Below are 18,825 nucleotides of genomic sequence, written 5' to 3'. Positions count from 1 at the left end.
TCCTCTGTAACTACAATCTCTTTAACTCCACCCCACTAAAATCCCACCACCCTGAAGGCTAGACGTGAGGCCCAATCTATCCCAGAAAGGTGTGTTAATCTCACTCCTGGGAATCCAACAATATCACCTCAAACTAAACACAGACTGAGGTGGAAACTTTCCCAACTCATTCATTTTTAAATGTGATACCAAAATGTGACGGCCCACCAAAAAAAGCGATAAACTCAGAAATGGCAAATAGATTTAATGCAGAGTGTCAACTTCAATTGATTGATAGTGGCTGCCTAGAGTGCTGTGTTGAGTAGGTTTCTGAGGATGCACCCTGGCTTGAAGAGAAAGACTGGCAGGATTAACAATATCTGAAAACACAAGTAAGAGAAAATAAAAGGGTCAATTGACATCCAGCAAACACGAACGAATAAAATGCCAAAAGCAGTGTCTTGGCACACTCTCCACATCATTCTCCAGCTTGCGCCTTCCTAGAATCATCCAGCTCCTCATCCCAGCCCCATAAGCCCCAGATGTCCCCACTGAAACCAAGGCAGATACCTGAAATCTCACTTGTAGGAGAAACCACAGGCACCAGAGCTGCCACTGGTGCTGGCACCAGCTCCACCAAGGCCAGCGAAGAGCCCAAATGTGAGAGTGGCGGTCAGGCTGGCACCAGCACTGAAGCCACCACTGGTGCTGGCACTGGCACTGGCACTGTTATTGGTACTGGTACTGGCACCGGAGCTGGCACTGCCACTCTCTTGGGCTTTGGCTTTAGCTTCTGCTCCCGCCTGGATCCGGGCTTTGGCCCAGGGTCCAATATCAGCTTCATCCCAGTTGCAGGGCCCGGCAGCATTCTCCGAGCCAAGCCCAATGCCCATTCGAGCTCTAATCTCAGCCCTCGCCTTGGCTTCAGCTGCAGCCTCAGCTGCAGCCTTCAAATCCGCTTCCATCGCCTCTCGGTACTGAGCTGCCCATTCCTTGGGATCCTTCTTTTGTACCTGAAACAAAAATAACCATCAGAAGGACCACAGAGGGATTAAGCCATAGTAATAATACAGTATTACTATGTAAATAACCATCAGAAGGAGCATAAGAGGATTAAGCATCTACTCTTTATGCTAGGCGCTATGCTACATGCTTAGTGTAAAAAGGTAAGAGTAATAATACAGTATTACCAGTAATTATGCACCTAATATTCCATCCCTGCTCTGACATTTACTAGCTCCATGACTTTGGACATGTCACCTACCAACCTCTCTGGGCCTCAGTTTTCTCATCTCATCTGTAACAGGGCAATGACATATCAGGTTTTAAGGCTTAAATGATTCAGATAAAGTACCTGTTACAGTGTTTTGACAATTAACAGAAGCACCAAAACATTCAGATTTGAACTTCAGACTGCTCTGCACACAGCCTGCCCCAGCCAGGGGCACCCCATGCTCTTGACTTGCCGAGCTCAGGCAGCTCTCCAATTACCTTGCAGGCAAACTTGAGGACTTTCATCTTGCTGGTCTCATAGTAAGAGCGCAGGCCCCAGAAGAACTCATATTCAGGGGGATTGCTATTGGGGACTCTGGCATAGTCCAGGTACCTTGGAAAGAGAGGTTCAAAGCCTTTATTTCTAAGACCATTCATGGCCTACCCATGCATAGACTGGACAGGCTCCAGATGGCAACATTATCCACTAATTACTGCAGTCTTTCTTCCAATATTGAGCCCTGTCCCACTGGTCTTGACCAGAAGCCACACAAAGGTGTGGGGGGACATTTGTTCATAGGGAAGCCACAAGTTTGAGGCCCTCATCACAATGACCCCAGACTCCTGTTGGGTGTGTTGTAAACAGAGGAGCCATTCTTTGGGCCCCCTGCTCTGAGCACACCCCACTGCAAGTGTCTTGACCTCAGACTGGCCAAGCCCGGAAAGGCCACCACAGAAAATGACCGGAAAGACTACAGAGGAAGAATCGCCAATAGCAGCATGCTTCACAAACGTTGAATTCCTGACCCTTTGTGTGTGTGTGTATGTTTCTGTGTGCACATGCGTGTGGCTGTGTGAGTGCTCACATGTCCTCCAAGGACCAAGGATAGGTGAGCCTTGGCCAGAAATTCAAGAGGACTGGACTCCAGGCCCATACCAGTTGTGGGCCATGCTCAGATCTCCTCTCTCGGAGCCCCAGGTCTCCCAACTGTAAAACGGGGAAGGGATGATAGCTGCAGGGTAATTATGAAAATGAAATGAGATGTACAAGTCAACTCCCCAGCATGGTACCTGGTTGCCTGAAGCTACCATTCTATGTCATTTCTTTATGGAAATTAATTTCTATGAAGCTCTAGTTAGCAGAGTAAAAAGAACTAAGGCTTTGGAGCTAAGTTCTAAACACAACTCTTCTACTTGCTACCTGTGTATCCCTGACCAAATGACTTCGTCTCTCTAAGCCTCAGTTTCTGCATACATACAGTGATGGTAATGATAATCCCTCCCTTGCAGAACTGGTCTCAAGACAAATGTTGAGGTATATGTAACAGATCAGGAAACATGTGCTGCTTCTGTTTCCCATCACCACCCAAGGAATAATCCACCACCTGCATACACACAAATATGCAAATACATACACACATAGACACATGCATGCAGGCACCATGGCTTTATCACTCAGTTCTGAAATAGGCCAAATGCATGGAACACATGAACACCAGACAGATACTTACTTCTGCTTCACAAACTCATCAGTGATGAGTTTCTTCACGTCCCCAAAGAGTGAATGATGTATCCTGAGAGAAGAAAAAGAAAAATAAATAAACAAATACATTCACTCAAGGTTGTGACACTTCCCAGATGTGGGCAGAGGCATTTCCAAGATAGAAAAGAGGTTTCCAGCACAAGAGGGAAGCTCCATAGAAGCCCAAGAGACACTGACAGAGGGAGCAGAGAGTTCAGGACCATTTGCCCATCATCCACCCAGGTCAGAACCCTGGGCCCTCTACCCAGTCCAGCACCCCACCCACTCCACCAGACCACCAGACTGATGCAATCCTAGGACCATCCTCTCTTGCCAAAGGACAACACGGACAGCAAGCGCTGAGAGAGCCCAATCATACCCAGGGCGCAGCCCCAACTTGCGCAGCACCTCCCAGATGACAGCTGCGAGGGGAGGCAAGAGGAGACAGGGACAGAAATTGAACACATGGAATCCAGACCATGGCCACCCATTCAGCTGCATGCCCAGCCACTCACCCTCACTGGACCGATTTCCATTCATGAAGATGATGCTAAGAAGCACCATGAGCAGACCCAGCTTGGGTGAGTCCTTAGTCCTAGAGAAATAACAGGACAGAGAGGTTTACGTCCAGCAGCCACCACAGACACACCAGCCAGCTCACTAGGCTAACCTCTCCCAGATGCCTCAGATACAGAATTCTGCCCAGTCTCTGCTTCCAGCTCTATGCCACCCTGGGCAAGGCACTTAGACTTGCAAGCCTCAGTTTACTATTCAGTAAAATAGAAAAATCATATTCTCCCTTCCCTGGGTTTCCAAGAAGACGGAAGAATGGCTGTCAACCTGGTACAACACAAGCACTCAGTCCATGTGAATCCCTTCTTTCTCTCCCAGAACCTTCAGCCCCACTGACACTCCTGCGCTTCATGCATCCTGATCCACCCACACCAGGAAGCCCTCCTTGAGAACCACTCTGCCAAGGCCAGGCCAGGCACCCAGTAGGAAGAGGCAAGCAATGACAGGCCTGCTTTCCTGGGAAGCTTCTACAGAAACAGCAAAGCTGACAGCAGGAATGTCCCACCCCAGGCTCCTACACCCTTCAGTCAATCATAATCAGGCATCACTCCTGTGAGCAGGGCTCCAACTATGCATGGAAACTGGGACGGGGCTTTTGAGTCCCTGCCTTTCCTGACTCTCTAAGAGGATGGGGGAAGTAGGACAAAGAAGGGGTAGCAGCACATGGCCAAAGCAGAAGCCCCCCACACCTCAGCCCTTTCCCAGCTTACGTTCCCAGTATGCCCGCATCAGTGGGCTCTAAGGTGCTGAGAAGAATGTACAAGTGGTCATTCTTATCAATTTCCTTCAATTGAATCCCAAATACCTGTGGATGGGAAGAACAGCTTGTGAGATGACAAAATTCAGCTTCTGGGGCATGCTGCAGCTCCCTATGTACCGAGGAGTTTTGCATGTGTGAGAAATCAGTGAGATAATGCACACAAAGTACATAGCTAAGTGCCTGGCACCCAGTAAACATGCAGCAAATGTACTATTGTCATCATCATCTTTGCGATGAGTGGGAATCTAGGGAGACAGAGAATGGGGAATGAAAGGGAGAGGTGAAATCTGAAATACATGGCATGAGCTGTGGACAGAAGCCAGGACTAAGTTGGGTGTCTTGGGTCCTAACTGTACTTTTACCATTGACTTGCTGTGTGACCCATCGCTCATCTACACCCCTCCCTAGGCCACTGTCTGCCCCTCAGCATAGTGATGGAGCTAGATTAGCAGGTCTCTCTGGTTCCCCTGAGAAGGAACTTGCACATTTTTGTTCAATTCAAGGCTTCCCCACTGTGCCCATCCCCCAGGGCTGTCCCTTCACCTTCTCCAAGGAATAGCCTGCTCGTTCAATGATTTCAGGGTACACATCAGTGTATTCTTTGATGATGTCCTTCAGCATGTCTGCAAGGGGAAAGTGGTGTAAGCACCTGACTGAAGAGATGCCAGGTGGCCCTGATGCCCAAGCTATAGACTCTTTGCCAACCACACCAAGGGTGGCATAACCAGGTTCTGCGCTTATCAACAGAGATGCTAGCACTGCCAAATTAGAACTTTGGGAGGACAGAGATACAAGCATAAGAGCAGCAGATATCCCCAGCACAATGATGCAAGGGCAATGGAGGGCAGAGCTCAGGGTAGAGGGAGGATTGGTAGGACTTTACCTGAGCGCTTGATGGGAATCTTCGTCTGGTCTTTAGCCAAAAGGTACTTCACCAAATCATTTGCCTGGCAGAGTAGAAAAAGATGGAAAGACCAAAACAAGTTTGCTGAAAACTTGAGACGATGGCAAAGAAAAGGGCAGCCAAGGCAGTAGAAAAGGCAGAGTAAAAAGGACAGAGTTCTTACCCTCCCTTGCAAAAGGGCCACATCCCGAGGTGGTGGTGCTTCAGGCTCTTGGGATGACTGGAGCTTGGCAGCTCTACGGCGAGCCTTGCCCCTACGGGCTTTAGGTGATCTCAGGGAGAGCAAGGCTCTCCGGGCCCAAGCAGCCAACCGAGTCCTTGATGCCCTGCGGGCCCAAAAAGCTATGGGACCCCTTGAAGCCCTGCGGGCCATTGAGGCCATTAGGGCCTTTGAGACCCTTCGGCCACCTGTGGTTCCAGAAGCCTGACTCTGATCACTGCTGCCATCCTCTTCCCCATCCAGATGCTTCACCTGCATCAACAGAAGCTCAACATCACCAGATGAAACAGGTGGTCCTTTTCCTCTCCCTATCTCTTCCAGGAAGCACCCGCCAATCCCATCCCTGTAGTAACAGCCTGACTTAATAGATGTTGGCTATGCTGAACCCTGGGTTTGTTTCTCACTGACTTCCAAGCAAGTGTTTCATCTGCCTAGCAGGCCAGGAGCAAACCAAGGGTGGGCGGAGGCTGAGTCTTCTTCTCTTTCTGTGCCCACTACTGGCTCTGCTTGAACCATCCCTAGAAAAACTGCTTCACCTCTCTGGAACTCAGCTTCCTTCTCTATAAAATTGGGGCTATGAGAATTACTTTCAGGATTTAATGAGATAACCTGCATAAATGTGCTTAGCTCAAGGCCTAACACAGGGCAGCTACTATGTAAATATAAACTGCATTATATTCAGATTGCAGCTATGTGTATTCCTGTCTCATCTCCCCATCAGTCTGCAAGCTCTCTGAAGACAAGAATTACATCACATTACTTTCAGTGCCCCCCACAGCCCTGATGAGCACAGGGATCTTTCTAAATGTTTGTAGAACAAATGAACCAACTGAGAGGAGAGGAGTAGAAAACGAAGGGTGGTGACTGCAGAGGTCTTACCTTTCGGGCTTTCTTGGCTTTGACCTTGGGCCGAGTATCCTGATTCTCCTGAGACTGGGCAGCTGCACTCTCAGGCTCAGGTTCATCTGCTGGGGCCTGAGAGGCAGCAGCCTCAGTCTCCTGGGCCTTAGTATTGACCTTCGTATCAGCCACACAGCTGACCTTTTTGGTCTCGGTGGCAGGCATTGTCACAGCCTGCGGGTCAGCATTCTGTTTCTTGGTGTCAGCTGCTAGACTCTTGTTTTCAGCTGCCAGAACCTGGGTATCAGTCAGCTGAGTAGTAGATGAGGCCTGGGTGGCAGGTGCCTCCTGAGCCTCTGGGGTCTTTGAGACCTCTGTGGCCTTTGAGACCCCAGAGGTTTTTGAGACCTTCACATCCTCTGAGACCTCCGGTGCCTTTGAGGCCTTCGGTGTCTCTGGGACCTCCACATTCTGGGTCACTGTCAATAGAGTCTGCATCATCGAGCTACTGTCCTTTTCTGAAGCTTCAGCCTGCAAGAGGAAGCAGGGAAGTTCACAGACCTTCTCCCCACCCCCAACTAAGCAAATGGTTCCAAAATTCCAAGGCCACACTTCTCTGACCTGTACTCGTACCTGCGGTGTGCTCTGACCACCTCAGCCGAACAAGGCCTCCCTTTCCTCTGAGCAAGAACTGAAGGCAGAAGAGGGGCCCGCCCACCTTCTCTCCCTCCCTCCACTGGGCAGGGGGACACCCAGGCAGGAAAGTAGGTGGAGAAGGACAAGGATGGGAGGGGAAGAGCCAAGGGACTTGGGGCAGCAACAAGGGCTGGAGAGGAAAAGCAGCTGGGGAGAGGACAGAAAGAGGCCTTACCTGGAAGCTAGTTAGACCCGCACCACTCTCGCTTGTGTCAGACATGTCTCAATTTGGCCTGGCAAGAGCTGAGCCTGAAGAGGAGAAGGCCTGGGTCAAGTTGAAGCCCACTGAACGTCCTCTCCCCTGTTGTGCCTGGAGGCTGATCCTTACCTTCCGTAGGTCCCCAATTCCAACCCCCTCCACCACCCACAACGACTCCGTTCTCAGATACAGGAATCCAAAGCTTCTAAGTCTCAATTCTCTGCAGCCGCACCCTCCCCTTCTCCAGGAAGATGTGCCAGCGCGGCAGCTCTGAGGACCCCGCCCCTTTTCCCAGTGCACCCCCCACCCAGCCGCAGGTCGATAGAGCGCATGCGCGTCGGCTGCAGGGCCGTTCTCAGCCCCGCCCGCTTTCCCAGCACGAGCCCTTTCTTTGATGTCCACCGTGCACATGCGCATTCAGCAGCTGGCTCGTCTCAGTGCTGGCCCTTCTCAACACGCCCCTTTCAGCGACACATAGTGCGCATGCGCAATGATCGTGGTCTCAGTCTGGCACTCTGCCCCGACACACGCCCCTCTCCAGGTCCGCAGTACCATTCGGTCCCGCCCCCTGCCCAAGAAGCCTTCCTCCAAAATTGTCGCAGTGTCTGGTGGGCCCGGCCCCTCCCCTACTCACGCCCTACCGAGTCCAGTGTCTCTTGGCCCCGCCCTTCTTCCTAACACGCCCCCCTCCAAACAGGCGCATCTTGGTTCCGCCCCTTCCCTATTACACCCCCTCCTCAAATAAATATTGAGCTAGTGATTCCATCTTGGGCCCGGTCAAACCGGGTCCAGTCCCCTCCCTTCCCAGCCGGATGGATCCGGTACGATCCGATCCTCATGACAGGTTTTCTCCAGATCCCAGAGGGTGCGGCCGACCCCTAGCGGGGCTCTCATCCAAAAGCCCGCCCGGCTGCTCACCTCGTCCTCCTACAATTCCCGAGAACGTCCACTCACTCCAAGCCCCTCCGAAACTCAGACACTGCCCTCCCTTCTCTAGGCCGGAAGTGGTCCCGCCCCTTTCCGCCTCCCTAGGGGGCCTCCGTCCCAGCCTGTCTGCCCCTCCCCCGCTCCCTGCTCCTCATTCCTTATGCCCCCCTCCGTATTCCCTTAGCCTGGCTCCTTACTCCCTATTCCCACCTCACATTTTCTATTTACTCCAGAATTCCCTCTTCCCATTCCTTACATCCTCCTCCGTGTTACGATTGCACACCCTGCCCCTCAGTATTCCTTAACCCCTCTCTGCATCCCCATTCTCTTCTCTGGATCACTCCCCCTTAGTGTTCCCCTCCCTCCTTGTATTCCTCGTCCCCCTCCCAACATTCCTGGTTCCCCGTTTTTCTCCCCTCCTCCTCCGCTCGTCTCTGCTCCCAGTCTATACAGCCTACCACTTTCTCAGTCGTCCTCATTGCCTACACACCACTCCAGGTCACCTCTGCTTCAGCTGCAGTGGTGCAGTAAGAATTGCTCATCTGCCTGGCTATGGGTTCGAGGGGTCTGGAACCACTGTATGACCTCCATAAAACCCCAGTCTCAACGCACCTCACCTTGTCCTCCAGCGAGTTCGGGATGCGTCTGCCTTCTCTAAGTCCCTCTCGAAGTCTCAGCCTCCTGGACTAGAGCTGCAGACAGCCCAACCCAGCCCAGCCCCTTTCCGCAGCCCCCTGCCACCCCCCCTCGCCTTCCTCGGGGGTGGGGCAATGGGGCCCTGCTCAGGGCTGTCTGACGCCAAAGCCCATGTTTATGCCACTGTACCAGGCTCAGTCTGAAACTCTTCCAACCCAAACCGCCCCCGAAAGAAAGTCATTCATTGAATTTATTTTTATATCTTCATTTTTTCTTATTACAAAGGTAATATGTTGTTGTTTTGTTGTTGTTGTTGTTGTAAAAATTAAAACAATGCAGTAATATATAACATACCAATGAAAGGCCACTCTTATCTTCCAGAAATAACCACTATTAACATTTTGCTATCCAGATTTTTTTTCTATTCGTATACTAATTATTCAGGTTCTCTCTCCGACAAATGGTACACTATACATACCTTCTGTTCTGCGACCTGTTTTTTTCCAGTTATATATAAAAAATCTTTCCGTTAGTGCACATTTTTCTAAACAGTTGCATGATCTTTTCTTGTATAGATGTCCCATAATTTATTGAACCAGTCCAGTACACATGTACATTTAGATTGTTTGCGGCCCATTTTTTTTATTTAGGGTATTTTTTGCTAGCTCAAATGCTACAAAAAAGTCTTCCATTTTGATAACAAAAGATACAAAATTTGTCAACTTACTCCTAAAAAGTACATGGAATAACGTTCCCACCAACAATGTCTCTCGTGTACGTGTCACATATTACAAATATTTTTCATGTTATTTATGATAATTTTTGCCAAACAAAAATGTTTAATTATTATGTAGTCAAATATATCCATTTTTCCTTCATCACAACTGGATCCTGCTGCTTGCTTAAAGATGCTTTTCATGTTCCTATAACAATCCCTGTTTTTTTTTTTCTTGAAGCACTTTTGTGGCTTTATTATTTACATTTAGATGTTTGATCATTTCAAAATTTATTTTCTATACGGATTCAGCTTGATTACTCTCCAAAATCATAGTCTCTTACCCCTACATCATGTGCAAACTAATCCATCTTTTCCCTCTCTGCTTTGAAATGGCACCTCTATCACATAATAAATTCACATAAGCAATTGGATCTATTCAAGAGAACAAAATAAGATGTAAAATAATAGGAAGTAGATAAATCATCATTAATTACTGGATATATAAATGCAGACCTGGAAAACCCAAGAGCATCAACTAAAAAGTGATTAGAAACCATAATAAAATTCAGCACAACGGTTAGTTGTGGAAATAATATTCAATGCCTTTCCACATATAAATGTAATTCAAATGGACACAAGTCTCCTGCTTTATGTGGTCACCTTTTACTGTGTAAATAACATATCATGAATCCCTATGTTCTATGGATAATTCAAGATAGACACACACACAAATTTCTTGCATATTCAAGGCAGGCTTCTGTTTTCCTGTCTTTTCTCTTTCTCTGAATTGTTGCTTTCTCCAAGTGTGTGATATCAGTTCACCATGTTCTTGCCTCCCAGATTTTCTCCCTTATCCACACTAGACATAGCGCCTCCTTTTCTTCTATTTCTGGCATCTCAAATTCCCAATCCCTTCCAAATCGTGGCAAGTTGGCAAGTTTTGAATGCCAAGATAAGGACTTTGGTCTTGATCCTGAGAGCACCCAGGAGTTATTAAAGGATTCTAGGCAAGGATACAGCATAGGTTTGTGTTTTAGAAAGAACACCTAGCTGCTATATGGAGTATGGAATAGGTGTTGTCTTGGAAACAGGGAGAGTACTTATGCCTTTTGTAGTCATCTAGGTAAGCAATGATTGTGCTTTGACCTAGAGTGGTGGCAGGTAGTGAGAAGTGATTGAATCGAGGAGATAGTAAAGAAGTAAAAAGTAATTGGACTTGAGTAACTGAAGACGAGTAGAGTGTCAAAGGGAACTCTTGGCGATCTGATTTGAGAGATTGTGTGAATGGTAACTCCTCTCACTGAGATCAGGAATACTGAAGGAAGAGCGGGTTTGAGGAGCAGGTTAGAGGAGAACTGAACATTGCTTTTAAGGCACCTGTGGCATGTCCATATGGAAATGTACCACAGGCAGTTGAATATACATGTCTGAAGCTCAGAGAAGTGGTCTAGGCTGAGGCTATAGATCTAGGAGTCATCAGTACATAAATAGTTCTTTAATTCATGAGAAAGGGCAACAGCACCCTGGTGAATGCACAGTGCTAGAAGAGACATGGGCCCACGGAAGAGCCCTGCAGCCCAAAAGCACCTTTGGTATAGGTGGAGGAAAAGGAACTTATGAAAGAGATTGATAAGGAGTGACCAAAAAGGCACAGAGAAAAACAGGAGAGGGCTGGGCGTGGTGGCTCACACCTGTAATCCCAGCACTTTGGGAGGCCAAGGTGGGAAGATCACCTGAGGTCAGGAGTTCAAGACCAGCCTGGTCAACATGGTGAAACCCCATCTCAACTAAAAACACAAAAAATTAGCTGGGTGTGGGGGAGCACACCTGTAGTCTCAACTACTCGGGAAGCTGAGGCAGGAGAATCGCTTGAACCTGGGAGATAGAGGTTGCAGTGAGCCGAGATTGTGCCATTGCACTCCAGCCTGGGTGATAGAGCAAGACACCATTAAAAAAAAAAAAAAAAAACGGAGAAAGGAGTGTCACAAAAGTAAGGAAAGAGATTGTTTCAAAAGGAGGGAGGAGTCAAGGTCAATAGTGATGAATGTTGCCAAGAATCAAGAAAAGTAAGACCTGAAAAAATGTCTGGGGATTTTGACGATCAAGTGGTGGTCTCTGGTGACCTTGGAAGGAATAGCTTCAGTGCACATGTTTGTGGCATAGATTGCTAATTGCTTACCCTGATATCCATGCTCTTCTTCTTCCTTAGTAATAAGCCATCTGATTTTTAGCTAGATACATAGCCTCCCAGAATAAAGGCCATGAGGACTAGGGTCACACTCTAAAGATACTGGGTTAATAAACTAAAAAGAACCTGGATCCATAACAATTTCATGAAGCCAACGTGAACTGCCTACCTCTGGGTTTCTTTTAGGTGAGGCAAATAGATATATGTCTTATTTAAGCCATTGTTATTTCAGAGTCTATTCCATGCAGCAGTTTCCTGATTACAGTGAGTTGAGATATGAATAGCAGGTGAGGTATTCATGACAATGGGTATGGAATGCTTTCCCAAGAAACGCTTGAGTTTGATTTCAAGGCTCTCCCAAAATCCAGCCCTGACTGAGTTTCCAGCCTTTTTCCTGCTGTTTTTCTGAAAGTACTAGATATAGTTGCCTATATTCCACCTAAACAGAACACTTCACTATTACCAGATATGCCCTGCCTTCTCTTGCCTAGCAGCCTTTGTTAAGCAATTTTGTCCCCATGGGGAAGACCCTCTGTTACAACTACACTTCTGGTATATCTACGCTAGGTTACAACCTCCAACATTTTAAGTTTCACAATGTTTTCGGTCCCACTTGTGGTCTTTGGGATCCTGGGGTAACTTAAAGGAATACAGAGTCAGAACCTTAGGAGATATTATTGGATTCAGGAAGTCAGGAAAAATCTCAGTCCAAATCTATCAGAGAGGCATTCCCAAAGATTGTCAAACCCAAACTTCCCCAGACCCCTCTCAATTCCACCACCTTCATAACATAATACCATTAACACCCTTATCTTATGACCTGGGGATCAGAGGGCAGGAGGCAACCTCATCAGGGGAGAAAAGACAAATTAGTTCATAATCTTTACCCTTTGACCAGAGAGATTTCCTCCCACCTTCTCCTTGTGAACTCTTGGAATCTTGATCTTCATCATCCACCCATAAACTCTGAAGAACCTAGGTCACTGGGTCTCAGGCCCATTTCTAGCACCCATAGATCAGTATAGAAATATCTGAGATCATATAGATCCTACATATCAACTAAGAGGAAAGATGAAAGGCTGTTATCAGGCAGCTCTGTTCTGGAGATAAGGAAAGGCAGGCTAAGGATTGCTTAATGCGGAATGTCGAGACGGAACTGTCTAATCCCACAGGCATCCAAGACTCCAGATTCCTAAGCTCAAATGGAAAGCCCAGAATATCCCCACCACCAATCCTATCCTAGCACATTTACCTTCTCCCAAACTATACAGAATCCATATCTCTGAATTTTGGAAAATTTGGGAGAGGGTAGCAAAGGTTTCCTTTTAAGGCTGCCCATCACTTCTTTAGTCATTTAAACCATGCAGCTCAGCATAGAAATCAACTTTAAATTGGACATCGAACTTTCTTGTTCTTCAGAGTTCCATAGCCATTCATTCCTACCATTGGGAAAGGCCTAATAATTGTTCCTTCTCCTAGGCCCCGTGCCCCACCCCTGTTGGACCCTTTCTGTCCCCCAACAGGCTGGCAACTTCTCTCCTTTCCATTTCCAGGCTCCTATGTCCTCTCTCTCTCTCTCTCTCTTCCCCCCACCTTCCCCAGGGTCTCACTCTGTCACCCTGGTTGAAGTGCAGTGGTGTGATCCTGGCTCACTGCAACCTCCACCTCCTGGGCTCAAGTGATCCTCCCACCTCAGCCTCCAGAAGTAGCTGGGACTACAGGCACATGCCACCATGCCCTACTAATTTTTAGGTTCTTTGTTTGTTTGTTTGTTTGTTTGTATTTTTGGTAGAGACAGGGTTTCACCATGTTGCGTGGGCTAGTCCCAAATTCTTGGGCTCAAGTGATTCGCCCGCCTCAGCCTCCCAAATTGTTGGGATTACAGGCATGAGCCACCGTACCTGGCCATGTCTTCTTTCTTGAGCTGCTGGTGAAATCTCATTTTTCCCCTTTTATATGTAGGGCAATTTAGTTAACTTCGTTTCACTCTAAGCCCTAAGGGCTACCTTTCCACAGCAAAAATGACATTTTGTTTAACAAAAGACAAATTTCCCATAGATGAGGAAACCTGCTACCTACTTTTGGACTAACCCTCATTCTCCCCTATTCTCTGTATATTGAGTCCTTCCTCAGCACAAGCTTGTGAGCTATGATTAGGCCATTCAACAGAAAATGAGCACCAACTATGTATTAGACACCTCTACAGAGGTGGCCCTTACTCTTAAGGGGTTTATTTTTATACTGTGTGAACATTAGCCCCATTTCACAGATGGCAATATTAAAAGTGAGAGAAGTAAACTGCCCAAGGCAAGGCGACCAATGAGTGGCACAGAGAGGACTTGAACCCAAGTCAGTGGAATATCAAATACCAAAGCCTTAACTACACTATACTTTGTCCAATGATTTAAGTCCCAGAATACCCTTTCCAACACTCTTCACAGACATATGCTAGGCACATTATAGTATGTTTTTCATCTGTGGAGGCACATCTCACTGAATATCCATATGCCCATTTAGATATTGTCATAAGGTGTCATAGAAAATATAATTATTTCATTGTTATGAGATCAACATGCAGTTTTTAACATTTGATTTTTATGAATTCCATGCTTGTACATGACAACAAATGAAATAGGACAGAAGATCATATGACAAAAACTAATAGTCCCCTGCCTCAACCCTCCCCATCTCCATCCCACCCCTTCAAAGCCAACCTTTAACAGTTTTTAGTTTTAGCTCTACTGTTGGTTCCCTTTACAACTCTAGATAATGTGTATGTAATGGTTCTTTAAAAAAAAATTAGACAATATCCCAGAGATGGCAATAAGGATTTTGTTTATGTACAGTGCCTCACTTTTCCCTCTACTCCCCTGCAATGGTTAACACTGATGTTCCTTTTTTGTTTTTGGTTAATTTTGTAACTTGAAAAAGATATACTCAGACCTCTATTTGTATTCCATCCATTTCTGACAGACAATTTTGACTCCCCACTTTTTAAGACAAGGATATTGTAGCTACAACCCTCCCCCTGCCCATTCAATGTCCCACATTGTCAGTTTTATCTTTCCTTTTACATTGCCCTGGCTATTAACATTTACATTCTGTTCTACAGCCACAATCAGATCTTCCCTGCTTTGTCTCTCCAGGTTGACTCTATGACCTGAAACCCAATAAACAGCATTCACATTATCATGGCTATGTAAATATTTTTCAAAATCTAGCCAAGCAGTGAGCCTGGAATACACTTCCTTCTCTTCAAGTTCATGGTCACAATCTTTGGGCCTCTCAGAGGAGAATGTTTCTAGCATCGAAGTCAAATGGAATCTTTCTTTTACTCTTATCAGCTGCTCATAATCATATTACATTTTATTTTGCTTTGTATTTGGCCAAGACTTTCTTGAATAATCACACACACACACACACACACACACACTTTCTAAAAGCCTTCCTTTTTTCCTTGAATTTTTTTGTATTCACTCATTCAACAAGTATTTTTTGAGTATCTACCATGTGCCAGGTACTGTTCTGGGAGATTAGGCTAGGGCAGTGAAGAAGACAGATAGCAATCCTTGGCCCCCATGGAGCTGATTCTAGTAAGGGAGAGAGAAAAGATAATAAGATAAATCAGTAAAATGTATTCAAATTAAAATGTGTTGTAAGTGCTATGGAGAAAAATCTCAGTTTTAAGTAGGCTGGTCATAACAATGTGTTGTATATTTCAAAATAGCTAGAAAAGATAAGTTGAAATGTTCCCAACACATAGAAATGATAAATACTCAAGGCAACGGACACCCTAAATACCCTGACTTGATTATTACACATTCTATGCATGTAACGAAATATCGATGTATCCCATGAATTTGTACAAATATTATGTATCAATAACAAAAAAATTTAAAAATAAGTCAATAGGTTGGTCAGGGAAATACTCACTGAAAAGGTAGCATGTGGGCAAAGACTTGCATAAGGTGAGAGAACTAACCAAGTGGATGCTTGGTGAGAAAACATTCCAAGCACAAAAAACAGTCATTGCAAAGGCCATGGAACAGGATCATGCCTGGCATTTTTTTCCCCATGTCTGGCATTTTTTAAGAACATAATGGCCAGAGTTGCTAGAGTGATGGAGGAAGGCAGGAAGGGAAGTAATAGGAAATGGGGTCAAATGGGTAATGAGGGCTTGCCTCACTGACCCCTCTCACATAGGACCATGTAAGCCACAGGTGGGATCCACAGGAGAGTTTTAAGCAGAAAGGGGACAGGATCTGACTTGGGTTTCAAAAGGATCCCTCTGGTTGTTGTAAAAACATACTGGTGGGAGGCAGAAAAGGGGAGGATGAAGGCTGAAGGAGGAGGACCAGTAAGGAGGCTGCTGCAGTCTTTGCTTGAATTGGATTCACTGCTTCCTGGATTTGCTGTTCTGGGCACCTGTGTGGAGATCCTTCTTCAGGTGTAGGAAATTATTGTAACTTCTAATATATCTATTTTTTGAGACAGGGTCTCACTCTGTCTCCCAAGCTGGAGTATAGTGGCACAATCATGGCTCACTGTAACCTTGAACTCCTGGGCTCAAGCAATCCTCCCGCCTCTGCTTTCCAAGCAGCTGGGATTTACAGATGAGAGCCATCACGACTGGCTATTTCTTTTCACCTTTTTTGTTTGTTTGTTTGTTTGTTTGTTTTTTGTTTTTTGTTTTTTGTAGAGTCAGAGTCTCACTATGTTAGCCAGCCTGATCTCAAAACTCCTGGCCTCAAGCAATCCTCCCGCCTCAACCTCCCAAAGTGCTGGGATTACAGATGTGAGCCACCACATCTGGCCTAATACATTTTCATTAAAGTTTCCTTCATTGTTTTGTTTTCTCTGTCTAGAAAACAAAATTATTCCTATTATTCAAATGTTTAATTTGCTAGATTAATCCATCTCTCTTAAATTTTCTCTCACATTTTCTGTTGCCTTGGCTTTTTTGCCCTACATTCTGGGAGATTTCCTCATTTCCTGGTCCTGGGAAATTTATTACTTCAGTAACTTATTTTTAATTTCTAAGGAATCTCTGTTTTCTCTGATTGTTCCTGTTTTATGGCATCTAGTTCTTGTTTTATGCATGTTGTATCTTCTTGAATCTTACTGAGAATAGCATCAATTTTTCCCCTGAAGTTCTCTTTTGTTTCCCAGATCCTCAAACTGCTCTAGGGTCAGTTGTTCTATTTGTTTCTTTTAGTATTTTGCTTTCATGCTACAGGCTTCCTTAATTTGCTTGAGGCTCCTTGGCTACTCATTCATATTTAAGAGAAAAGGACTGGGCAGTTGATGGGAGTTTTCTCTGTTGCAGAGCTGTTCTCTAGCTAAGAGCTGTTCTCTAGCAGACCTGTTCTCTAGCTAAGGCTCTCCCTCATGAGGAAATCCTGAGAGGAAACTTGGTGTGGACTTGTGGGAGGTAGCAACCGACAGGTTTGGGGACCCACAGGTGCCAGAATGAGAAGACTTTGTTGTGATGCCAAATGGCCTAGGACAAATCTGAGTGTTCCTGGGGTAGTTTGTAAAATGTCGTCAGATATTTTGCCCCCGAGAGTAAGTACTGGAGTTGTCCGTGCTCCCTGTATGGATGGGTGGAGGCGGGAGGGCCAGAGTGGCAGGATTCTGACTGAGGCTGATAGTCCTTGTGTAGACCTTCAAGTACTTTCCTTTTTCTCAGCCCCATTTCTCACCCCTACCCTCCACAGGACCTGCAGATCCTGAGTCCAGAGCACCTCAGTTCCTCCTTTCTCCCTCCACTCAGATCTCCGAGGGCAGGGAGGTTTCCACACTTTTGAACTCTGTCATGCCTCATCCTGCCCTCCTCCTAGCAGCTATTTACTGATCACTTACCATGTGCCAAGCATTCTAAAAGTACAAACTCAACCTTCATAAGAACTTTATGAAGTAGATGCTATTACTATTCTTATTTTATAGATGAAGAAACTGAAGCTACAGTGAGGTTAAATAACATGCTCAATATTATACAGTCAGTAAGTGGCAGAACTGAGATTCAAACCCAGGTGGTCTGAGTCCAAAGCCTGTTTTGAAACCACTGTGTTATATTCTTTCTCAGTCCTGCTCCAGCCTGTCTTGGCCTCTAGCTATTCTAGAGATTGTAAGTCTTATTATGTCTGTGGGACCCCTAAATTGTTATGGGATCCTGAGTAAGTCCCTCCAGGCACTAGGCTAAAGTCAATACCAGGGAAGACCAGTATTGGGGGCTTGCCTTGCCAATCCCTCTCTCATCGCAGCTACCTTTTTAAGATGATCAATGCTAAGTGACCTTTCTCTGGCCCCAGTTACTGGGCTCCTGTGGATGTTTATAGGAAAGAAAAACCCCACCCTGAGCCAACACAGCAAACAGACAGACCCAGGGCTCTGGTATGTTTAGTTTCCATTCATCTTACAGCTGGATGAGGGAAAAAAAGGAAGCATGGAACTGGCCCTTCTCCAGGCAAGATGCCAGCCCCAGCTCCTGGACAATCCTGGCTTGTGTGAGCCTCAATGCCACATTCAGAGCCTTCCCCACCCTTCAGGATGGTCCCTCCCTCTCAAGAGAAGGGATACCTGGAGGTTTAAAAGAGCAAGGGTTTGGAGATCGGGCTCAGATCTTCTGGATGTGAACAACAGATCTAGGCCAGAGGTGGCATCATGTCTGGGTGGAGGTACCTCATCTGTGTCAGCTTTTTGCTGACCATTCTTCTTGAACTGACATACCAGGGACCCCCTGTCCCTGCTTCATCAAGCACAAAGGTCAGTTCTGGGATGAGGGAACAAAGCTTGGGGATTTGTGATAAAATTAGCTTCTTGGGGGGAATTTGGGAAGGTTATTCAGTGTGTTTCTTCAGTCCTATGACTGAGAAGCTAGAGCCAGAGAAAAGAGGTACTATTTGCTAAGCACATGTCAGGTGCTGCACCAGGGGTCCCAGAATTATTATTTCATTTAGTCTTCACAGCATCTCTGTGAGCTGGGCTATATTATTATCCCCGTTATAGAGAAGAGAAAACAGGTTCCAAAGTTAAGATACAGGAAGAGGCAGAACCAGAATTTGAACCTAGGTCCGTCTGATCTCAAATTGTCCCCATTTCCCACTGTCCCATACTGGGAAGGAACTAGCTGTGCATCACGTGTGGGTAGATAGAGGGACCATTACCTCAAGAAAGGAGAGGAAGAAGATAGATATTGTACTTGCTGTGTGCCCTCATCATGGATGCCAGATACTTACCATGCTTGCAGTGCATGATTGTTCTTATAAGTGCGACTCTTTACACCTGAGATCCTAAAGAAGAAAAAAATCAATATTTATCACAGTGCCTTGGACAGAGTAGGATTCAATGAATGGCGGCTGCTCTGCTATATTCTAAAGCCTTGCTACTCAAAGTGAAATCTGTGGACTAGCATCAGCATCATCCCGTGGGAGCTTTTGAGAAAGATAAAA

At 46.2% G+C, this 18,825-nt stretch overlaps 2 protein-coding genes and 1 non-coding gene across 6 annotated transcripts in view; 1 reads left to right on the top strand and 2 right to left on the bottom strand.

Moving 5' to 3' along the window:
• Nucleotides 1–224: 224 nt before the first annotated feature.
• Nucleotides 225–8,648, bottom strand: MAGED2 (MAGE family member D2). Of its 4 annotated transcripts, none has more exons than XM_003917766.2 (13): nucleotides 8,450–8,648; nucleotides 6,882–6,955; nucleotides 6,050–6,541; nucleotides 5,114–5,422; nucleotides 4,930–4,993; nucleotides 4,590–4,669; nucleotides 3,997–4,091; nucleotides 3,229–3,308; nucleotides 3,093–3,135; nucleotides 2,703–2,765; nucleotides 1,471–1,585; nucleotides 550–992; nucleotides 225–359 (listed from the first exon to the last, which is right to left on the bottom strand). In XM_003917766.2, the coding sequence occupies exons 2-12, from the start codon at nucleotides 6,924–6,926 to the stop codon at nucleotides 558–560; spliced, it is 1,821 nt and encodes a 606-aa protein (XP_003917815.1). In that variant the 5' UTR covers nucleotides 6,927–6,955; nucleotides 8,450–8,648; the 3' UTR covers nucleotides 225–359; nucleotides 550–557. The 4 variants fall into 4 exon arrangements, with proteins under 4 accessions (XP_003917815.1, XP_017809580.1, XP_003917816.1 ...); XM_017954091.2 differs by having other exon boundaries at nucleotides 8,445–8,556; XM_003917767.2 differs by lacking the exon at nucleotides 8,450–8,648 and adding an exon at nucleotides 7,824–7,927.
• Nucleotides 1,749–1,876, bottom strand: LOC116272269. Its single transcript, XR_004180986.1, has one exon. It is a non-coding gene; the product is annotated as a small nucleolar RNA SNORA11 (small nucleolar RNA).
• A 9,296-nt stretch (nucleotides 8,649–17,944) lies between the features above and the next one.
• ITIH6 (inter-alpha-trypsin inhibitor heavy chain family member 6) overlaps nucleotides 17,945–18,825 on the top strand; it is a 42,896-nt gene continuing 42,015 nt past the window's right edge. Inside the window, exon 1 of the mRNA XM_003917765.3 lies at nucleotides 17,945–18,139. Coding sequence (XP_003917814.2) covers nucleotides 18,038–18,139 — 102 coding nt within the window. The 5' untranslated portion in view covers nucleotides 17,945–18,037. The remainder of the gene's footprint in view (nucleotides 18,140–18,825) is intronic.

The sequence above is a fragment of the Papio anubis genome, chromosome X (genome assembly GCF_008728515.1).
Source record: "Papio anubis isolate 15944 chromosome X, Panubis1.0, whole genome shotgun sequence".
NCBI lineage: Eukaryota > Metazoa > Chordata > Mammalia > Primates > Cercopithecidae > Papio > Papio anubis.
The sequence above is the reverse complement of the archived record's forward strand: the minus strand, read 5'-3'. Positions and strand labels throughout refer to the sequence as shown.

What these genes read in the sequence shown, in the direction of transcription:
- MAGED2 (XM_003917766.2), bottom strand. Translation starts at nt 6,926, where the DNA reads ATGTCTGACACAAGCGAGAGTGGTGCGGGTCTAACTAGCTTCCAG. An exon ending in GATTCCCATCAAGCGCTCAG is followed by an intron (nt 4,670 to 4,929) that starts GTAAAGTCCTAC and finishes TTCCCCTTGCAG; the next exon opens with ACATGCTGAAGGACATCATC. An exon ending in GATGAGTTTGTGAAGCAGAA is followed by an intron (nt 1,586 to 2,702) that starts GTAAGTATCTGT and finishes TCTCTTTCCAAG; the next exon opens with GTACCTGGACTATGCCAGAG.